At 40.5% G+C, this 8767-nt stretch overlaps 1 protein-coding gene across 3 annotated transcripts; it reads left to right on the top strand.

Annotated features, from left to right (window-relative positions):
- The first annotated feature begins 33 nt into the window (after window positions 1-33).
- Window positions 34-7638, top strand: tubgcp5 (tubulin, gamma complex associated protein 5). Of its 3 annotated transcripts, XM_057038766.1 has the most exons (24): window positions 34-252; window positions 551-767; window positions 867-920; window positions 1132-1240; window positions 1344-1440; window positions 1522-1601; window positions 1904-2039; window positions 2153-2270; window positions 2374-2463; window positions 2546-2639; window positions 2735-2993; window positions 3164-3366; window positions 3468-3583; window positions 4026-4294; window positions 4371-4569; window positions 4677-4865; window positions 4934-5116; window positions 5181-5265; window positions 5343-5463; window positions 5551-5702; window positions 6491-6616; window positions 6734-6822; window positions 6947-7047; window positions 7187-7638. In XM_057038766.1, the coding sequence occupies exons 2-24, from the start codon at window positions 634-636 to the stop codon at window positions 7231-7233; spliced, it is 3051 nt and encodes a 1016-aa protein (XP_056894746.1). In that variant the 5' UTR covers window positions 34-252; window positions 551-633; the 3' UTR covers window positions 7234-7638. The 3 variants fall into 3 exon arrangements, with proteins under 3 accessions (XP_056894746.1, XP_056894745.1, XP_056894747.1); XM_057038765.1 differs by lacking the exon at window positions 34-252 and having other exon boundaries at window positions 418-767; XM_057038767.1 differs by lacking the exons at window positions 34-252; window positions 551-767; window positions 867-920 and having other exon boundaries at window positions 1328-1440.
- Window positions 7639-8767: the final 1129 nt, after the last annotated feature.

Here is an 8767-nt window from a genome sequence, read left to right as displayed (position 1 = left end):
GGTGTTAACCACGCCCCATTTACGATCGAATCTTTCCCTTTTTTACAGAAATACTAGCGGGCAGGGGTATTAGTTGTTTTTCCCATTTGTAACCTGTCAGATTTATGCATTTTATCAATTCTGATACAAATACATCAGAGGAGCGATGGTAGATTAAATTGTGATCTCAAAGAGTCTTGATGCGAAGATATTTCAGAGACACGCAGAAACACGCTAAAACGCAAGGAATCATGGGAGATTGCAAGAATTAAGGTGAATATTGCTGTTTCCTTCGTTCCCGTCAGCAAGTTATTGTCGTCATTGGTCTGAGAACAGCGATGCTAGCCAACTCGATATTTATAAACACGAAAGACTCCCATTCGGGTCAAACCAACCGTTAATTTATATCAGTTTTAAAACCTCCGGGTAAGTAGGCGCATGCGCACTTTGCTGTGGGAGCCAAACTGCGCGGCAGTCAATGAATGGAGAGCTAGCTGTAGCTGTAGCTGTAACTGTTTGTCTCTCCTTGCACCACATTGAACTTCATTTTCTTAACGCATTCGCTGCACAGTCGCCTGCACAATACGACACCAACAAGCTACATGGAGATCGTGTAACATCAAGATAACTGCGGCGCTTAAAGACAACATCGCCATGGCGCACTGGACCGAATTCGAGAAGGAGACGGAGAAAGAAACCAAGAAACTGATAAGATGTATCAGTGGGGTCGAGGATGAGGGTGACCAGAATTTTCAGCTGGCAGTGAAATTCGCTTGGTCGAATTTTAGGTAATTTGCCCGTTGGAGAGGGTATAAGCTACATAGCCCGTCAGCTGCTAACATGTAAACAAATGGTAGCCGAGTAACGGTGGCGCGTTTGCTTGACAGGTTTCATCGTTTTCTGGATGTTGACAGCCATAAAGTACAACGCAGTATAAATGGGTGAGTAAGGTAGCCTTTTTCCATGCATTTGAACAGAATCACAACAATGTCAGTTATTTCAGCATAAAGACCGTCATCATTTGTTGCATTCGTTTGTGGAGACAGTGGGTAATCAATACATGTTAGTTGATGTCTAAATAAGGCTTTAAAACAACATAATATGCCTTTTTCACGACATATCAACGTCTTTATGTCATGTCATGTGCTTCAGAATCTATGATAAACTTATGATCCATTCGGACCTGAGTAAAGCTGAAAGCTGGGCGAGGTTAACTAATGAGTTCCTGAACTCACCTTTACCTAACACAAATGGAACAAAGGTACAGATGCCTCAAATATGATCTAAATCTCTCAAAAAACCCCAAGTGTTCTGTAAAAATCTTGTATCACACCGTGTTGCATCACAGTTTTGGCTCCTTACAGACTGAAGTGCACTACAGTGTGCTGTCGCTGCTGCTCTTCTTATCGGGATCCCCCTCAAATACAGACTTTACCGAGAGACCCAGGGTGAAAGAGGCCGGTGAGGAAAGCAAACACACATTGGGCCACACAAATGCGGATTTTGGCCTAATTTAAATCAGTTTACTTCCTGCATTTGCAGACCAAGAGGACACCTTTGACTGGATGAAGTACCTGATGGAGGGTGAGGACTTTGACACAGGGCCATACCCAGACACCCCTGTGAGTCAATCTTTTCCTCATCCCTGCCTTTACAGTAAATCTGTATAGTAATGATATGAACAGAATAAAATGCCTCTTTTGCCATGTGTTCTGTGAGTTATGGTATTTAATCATTTTTGCTGAGCCAAACAATATTTCACCTTCTAAAGATAGTTAGACCCAGAATTTAGTTGACAGTACAAAAATCACTCAAATGGATTCCATACGTTTCTTTGTGAAGGTGAGCCATACTCATTATTACGTCATGAGTTGAAGAGCTTTTAGTATGTAGCAGAAATAATTCAATTTTAACTGACTTTCAGGAGTGGTCAGAGGAGGAGAGTGAGGAAGATGACAGCCAACAGCCGATCAGCAGAGAGGACTCTGGGATCCAGCTGGACAGAACACCACAGGAGGACCAGGACAACAGCAACAAGACAATGCCAGTGACATGGACAGGTGTGAAAAATAACACAACAGCAAAATAATACAATCTCTGTAGCGTTTGTTGCATGTGTCCACATTTAAGCTCTTTCTAATTTGAAAAACCCCTTCATATTGTGTTATTCCAGTGGGTGAGCCTGATGCCCGGGCATGGCTTGAACAGCATATAGTGACACCATACTGGGTGACCCAATCTCCTCGTTTCCCTCACAGCTTGCATTTACATTCTAACCTGCTCAATGTGTGGTAAGATTCTAAACTGATTAGCAATTTATTTACTTTACACCATCTTCCAATTTTTAAAAGTATGTTTTAAATAATCTGTTAAAATGGGTATTTCTGTTGTCAGGGACCAGCACTTGTACAACACAGATCCATTGTATCTGCCAGAGGAAAAGGCCTTTGTCACAGAAACCCAAGTGATACGAGAGACATTGTGGTAAGATGCAGCTATGTTTTATTGACACATTTAATGTCTCGTTATGATGATGTTGATTTTTATGAATTGTGTGGTTTTTTAGGCTATTTTCTGGTGTCAAGAAACATTTTATATTCCAGCAACATGATGGGAAGATTTCAGTAAGGAACAATGTAGTGGTCACTCATCTGACCAGTGTAAGTTAGAAATCTGGACATATTTTTTTTTCCTGTAATGAAAGGTAGCTTTTTTCACGATTGTAATCATCTACTTTTTTCCGTCTGTGCTGCAGAATTGCCTACACTCAGTACTGGAGCACATTGCTGTGTACGGGCAGGCAGTCTTTAGGCTGCAGAGGTTCATAGATGAGGTGACCGGATACAGCTCGGAACCATGCCCGCCAAGCTCAGGCTCGTCCTGCAGTTCCAGAAAGGGTTCTGAATATGAGCCACCGTTCAGGACATACCAGGCATTTGTGTGGGCGCTCAACAAGTATTTCACCAGCTTTAAAGAGGAGCTTACCACAATTGAAAGAGAGCTCGTATGTAATGGTAAATCCAAGGATTATTCAAAGAACTTGGCTGTATTTTGCTAGTCTTTAGGGGATCTCCAATGAACATGATATGAAAGAAGAAGTGGATTGTTTGGCAAACAGACATTTACAGGCCACCAGGCAGATAAGTGTATAAACCAGGGATTGATCTGCTGACCTGTTTTGCAGATGAGACCATTACTCTGTCTGCAGTTCTCGAGCGACTCAACCCTCACTTGGCACAAATCAAAGTGCTCCACCGGGTCTTCTGTACTGGGGTTGCAGAGGTCCCACCTGAGACACCAAACGTGGTGCGGGCCTCTCACTTGCTCAACACCCTCTACAAAGCCATCATTGAGTATGACAGTGCCGGGGAAGCATCCGAGCAAGTTGTAAGTTTGTCTTGACTGTGACAGGAAGCAAAGTTATGGATCTTATCAAGCAACGTAGATGTACAGGTACACTAACTCTTGTTTGTTGTCTTCATTACTAGGTTGCCTTGTTATTTTCTCTGTGGACAGAGACAGTCAGGCCATACCTGGAGATTGTTGATGAATGGATTGTTCATGGCCACTTGTTTGACCCTGCAAAGGAGTTCATTATCCAGAGGTGCTGTATGCTACAGATGTTGTGTCTTGTTTCTTTTCTTTTTTAGATGTAGTGCATATTCAGATATTTTCTTTAAAATCAGGGAATTTTTTCCCCAGTCACCATCAAAGCTTTGTACGATTTTGATCTCTAAGTGACTTGTAGCCGTGAAAATGCAAAAATGCGACGTTTTACATTTTTCAAAAGTAACACTAACTGTAGCAGAGAGATTTTGCCCTTGGCAAGGCAAATACATTGGATTATATGCAATGTTGGGGTCAAACGATAATTATTTGTCCATCAGAAAGTACATTAGAGAGTCAATGTTTTTCGTTATTTTTATAGTAGTACTTAATTCCTGTTGTCCTGAATCTGGATACCACAAGATGTTTCTCTTTCAAGCATTGGAACATTTTCATTTCTTATAAAATAACAGCAACCATCACTAATCCTATTTCCCCAGAAACAAGGATGTCCCAGTAAACCACAGGGACTTTTGGTATGCCACCTACACGCTTTACAGCATATCTGAAACCGTGGAGAATGAAGAGAAGCTAAACGATGCAGCCAGCGGCAGCTCTGGAGGGGATCAGGGCTGCAGCAACAGGCAGCTCACCATGGTGTCCTTCCTCAAACCTGTCCTCAAGCAGATCATCATGGCTGGGAAATCCATGCAGCTCCTCAAGAATCTGGACAGCAAAGACTCTGAACAGTCTGAGAGATCATCTAGGGGTCAGTGTTTGCTTTTTGTGCATTTTCTAGATCTCGCGATCTAGATCTTTTATTATCAGCATTTGTTGTGTTGCAGATGCAGAGAGAAAGAGCTTGTACACACTGTTTCTGGAATCAGTGCAGTCACGACTGTGTAGCCAGGAGGGGTCTCCAGCAGACACCATTCATCAGCAGCAGGCCACTACCAGGAGCCTCATAAAGATGCAGTCAATCATAGCACAACACCTAGAGATTGACAACATTCACGACCCATTATTGGCCATCAACTTTGCCAGGTAGACTACAAGCACATTTCAATGAAATCTGGAGTAACAAAAAAACAAATTCAAAGTATTCATCAGTACATTTAATGAGGATTTCTATTTCTGTTGTTGGTGTTCAGGTTGTACTTGGAACAGAGGGACTTCCATGAGCGTTTTTCTGGAGGCGATTTCATTGTGGACCGCTCATCTCAGTCTGTAACCTGCCAAACATTTGAACTCACCCTGCGCTCTTGTCTCTACCCTCACATTGAAAAGCGCTACATTGAGTGTTGTGGGAACCTAATGAAGACTCTGAAAAAAGACTACAAGTAAGTGTCACAGGCCAACGTCTGAAGACCTCATTCCAGAATATTTGAGTTCTGTGGTGTTCCTCCAGGATACTAGAATATCTACAAGCTATGAGGAACTATTTCCTGCTGGAAGCTGGGGACACCATGTATGACTTCTACACAGCCATTTTTGACAAAGTTCAAGAGAAGGAAAGCTGGCAGCAGCTCTCTTTTCTTAGTGTTCAATTACAAGAGGCAGTGGGACAGCGCCACTCTGAGGACAGCAGCAGGTACAACTTATTAACAATATTGCATGTTGATACAATATAAATATATTAAAACATCAACCTGCAGGTTGTCTGTCTTCTTGGAGGCCATCGACCCTTCCAGAAAAAAACATCCTGTTAACAATCTAGAGGTGCTGACTCTAAGTTACAAGGTAGGCAGCATGAATGCAATGGTGTAGTTACTGTTGTTTTAAATGTGCAGCATTGACTCATTGTCTTTTTTCTAAAGGTGCCCTGGCCTGTGGACATTGTGATTAGCTCTGAGTGTCAGAAGATCTACAATCAAGTGTTTCTGCTTCTTCTGCAGATCAAATGGGCCAAATATAGTTTGGATACAGTTAGGTTCAGTGGTACGCGTTGGCAGCACTAAAAGGCAAAATATAGACAGTGTACGCTACAGGATTTCTTGTTTATATTGTAAGGTATTTTTCTTTCAGATTTAACAGATGCCACCAGGAAAGTGGAGGAAGGTTCAGCCGAAGACGTTAAAGGCAAAGAGCCAATCAAAGAGCAGGTTCACCGAATGTGCCTGCTGAGGGTAAAACTCATGCACTTCGTCAACAGTCTTCATAATTACATCATGACCAGGGTGAGTTGAATGGGAGAACAGAAGACATAAGTGATGATATATATGCTTTAGCAGAAGCATACTGTGTGAATGATATCTCTTGTATTGGCATGATAGCCAAATATATGGTCACTGCAAGTAATTAATGAAGCAAAAGAAAAATAATCAAGCTTTCTTCGAGCATGACTTATTGAAATATGTTCTATTGAAAGGGTTCATTGCAGTAATAACAATCTGAAGAGTGACACATTGGTTGCATTATCAAATGGTTGTTATAAACTTTAGTCTTAACAAATGTTGCTTTCTAGTGTGTACCACAAGGACCAGACAAGTAATCTTACTATTATTTCTAGTTATTGTACATTGGAAAAGTCTTTTAATCTGGTCTGAAGTATGCAGTTTTAACAATATTTTTATGGCAGTTTCACAATAGTGGTGCTTTTAAGGACAGTGAGAAAGACAGTAAAATTCCTTCACACATTCCATCAGGAGGCCTGTGTTTAGTGGAATATTCAGTCTAGCATTGCACACACACACTGGACAACATCAGGATCGACACTGCGAGCCCGGATGAAGGAAATTATGATACATTATGATAGCAACACATAATTCCAAGGTCTTCTCAGTGGGACAGTTAGAATACTACTGTGGGTGTGCTTCAGCATATCTATTGGTGGCAAAATTCCAAGTCACATTCTTTAAAGATCTTCTGGCATGGATATATGCAACCTAATGTATTGCAGGTTGCAGTCTATAAAATGTGAGAATCTGTCTCCAGCTTTTAATGTGTCTGCATCATCGGTTGACAGATTCTTCACAGCACAGGACTGGAGTTTCAGCACCAAGTGCAGGAGGCGAAGGACCTTGACCAGTTAATCAAGATCCATTACAGATATTTGGCAACAATTCACGACCGCTGCTTGCTGAGGGAGAAGGTAAAGAACACAGCTCTTTAAACCTTTTGATTACATGGATCAGAAATATGTGAGCGATCGTACATTTTTCTCCTGCATGTGTTCAAGCTATTGGACTGCTGTCTTTTGTTTTCTCAGGTCAGTTTTGTGAAGGAGGCCATAATGAAGGTTCTTAATCTAGTCCTCATCTTCTCTGACCGATGGCAAGCTGGATTTGGGGCCTGGAAGTAAGAAGATTTGTCTAATATAAAGGATCATTTTGGGATGTTACTAGTAATGTACTTCAAAGAAGAGAAAACAGCTAATTATAGCTAATGTGATTAAGAGTATGAAATGATCTTTTTCTTTCAGGATTGAGTCCATTGACAAAATGGAATCTGATTTCAAAAACTGCCACATGTTTCTTGTGACGATCCTGAATAAAGCTGTGTGTCGAGGCTCCTTCCCTCATTGTGAGTAAATCGGTTCTTCTCTTGAATTCTTTCCAGTAAACTAAATGCCGTGTTGATGTTGGGCTGATAATGTTCTTGCCTGTAGCCATCTTTAACTGATAAAGTTCTTCATTATTCTTGTCTGCTTGTCTTGATGCAGTGGAGTCTCTGGCCCTCTCGCTGATGGCAGGCTTCGAGCAGTGCTGAGGAAACGTGCACGTCCTTGTTTAAATGTGATGGACTGACTTCTGTTGGGTGGCCCTTGGTCTTTTATCTGCCGTCTCACTGCTGCCATTGTTCATGAGAATGTGCAACATATTTCCTGAGGGAGGTGTTTGAGGAATCAGACCTTTATCAGTGTCTGTATGAAAATACAACAAATGTATGTTTTGTAATCAGATGTTTTTCTATGAGATGTTATTGCCTATTTAAAATGTGTATAATAGTGCATATAGCAGCTTAATACATGTTTATAACATTGCCTAATGTTTATATGCACAAATGTCCTTTTTGTCCTTTTCAGTTTTAAAATAAATCTGTACAGAATTGAGTGTAAAATTGAACTCATTTCAGTTTTCACTTTACTAGTGAATAAATATTCATTAAGAGAAACTGTTGCTCTGTAATCACATTACAGCTATCTGTTGCTGTAGAGTGCATGCTGTTTCTGGGCATTAGCCGCATGTGGTGTTCTACAGTAACCCAGTATAAACGGATTTCAAAAAGACATCTATTTAAGTACTGTTTCAATCGGGCCTCATTAGGAAAATCTGCACAAGGACAGATCTCAGAGAAGCTGCACCTGCTCCACTTGGGACCACAAGGACAGCCTTGGGTACATTTGTGGTTTGTCCAATTCATTCAGGGTTTTTTTTCTGTCCATTTACATTCATCTGGTTAGTTATGTCTAAAAAGGATTAGACTTATCCTCTTACTCTGATTTATCTTGGAGTGCAGTCATCCTCCTTGTTTCAGCAGTAGGCAGTTTTTAAGCTCCTGGGATGACATTTGCATGTGTTCAGTTTTTATTTCACTGTTAAACATTTTAATGGAATTCATGGCCATGGCTGTGAATGATTCATTTAGCAGTTTTAAATTAAGTTTTAAAAATGTTGGCATTTAAGAGTATTTTACATTGTCCAAAAAACATGTACTTGAATATTTATATTTCTACTTAATTTACACATTAACCCTAACATTGCATTTAAAGGCAAGACGATCTCCATTACATTTTTAAAAAATGTAATTCTATTTTTCATTTACTTGTTGCGAAATTAATGTATTTTTAAAAGTAAAATACAAAAATGCTCAAACGTCAAAAGGTGAGAGGGCAACATTGAACAAACCATTCAGTCCGGACGGTGAATGTTCTGTCATCAAGAGTGAAGAGAATCTTGGCTTAAGACACAGGTGTCAAACTCTGGCCCACCGGTATTATCGCTTAAAGAGATAGATATGTAAAAGACGGACCTGTCTGTCTGGTATGTGGAGCCAATGCGCATTACAAGGAGAGCAACAACAGATGACACTATAAAACGCAACACCAAGACAAGCACAAGCACCTGGAAATGACTCAAAGGTGCCAGAAAGTAGTAGAGATGAAAAGGCATTACATTTACATGACATTAACTTACAATGGCAAAAGATTACTGTTGAAATTTAAGAGAAGAAATGAATGCCAGTGATGTTTTTTTTTATTTGAATTTCGATTTTGCATGTGTGCAATAATAAATTATATATT

This window comes from Takifugu flavidus, chromosome 7, assembly GCF_003711565.1.
Source record: "Takifugu flavidus isolate HTHZ2018 chromosome 7, ASM371156v2, whole genome shotgun sequence".
Lineage (NCBI taxonomy): Eukaryota > Metazoa > Chordata > Actinopteri > Tetraodontiformes > Tetraodontidae > Takifugu > Takifugu flavidus.
The sequence above is the reverse complement of the archived record's forward strand: the minus strand, read 5'-3'. Positions and strand labels throughout refer to the sequence as shown.

Excerpts from the sequence above, each read along its gene's own strand:
- tubgcp5 (XM_057038766.1), top strand. The coding sequence starts at position 634 with ATGGCGCACTGGACCGAATTCGAGAAGGAGACGGAGAAAGAAACCAAG. Across the intron at positions 1,441-1,521 it reads ACCCAGGGTGAAAGAGGCCG|ACCAAGAGGACACCTTTGAC; the intron begins GTGAGGAAAGCA and ends CTGCATTTGCAG. Across the intron at positions 2,464-2,545 it reads GTGATACGAGAGACATTGTG|GCTATTTTCTGGTGTCAAGA; the intron begins GTAAGATGCAGC and ends GTGGTTTTTTAG.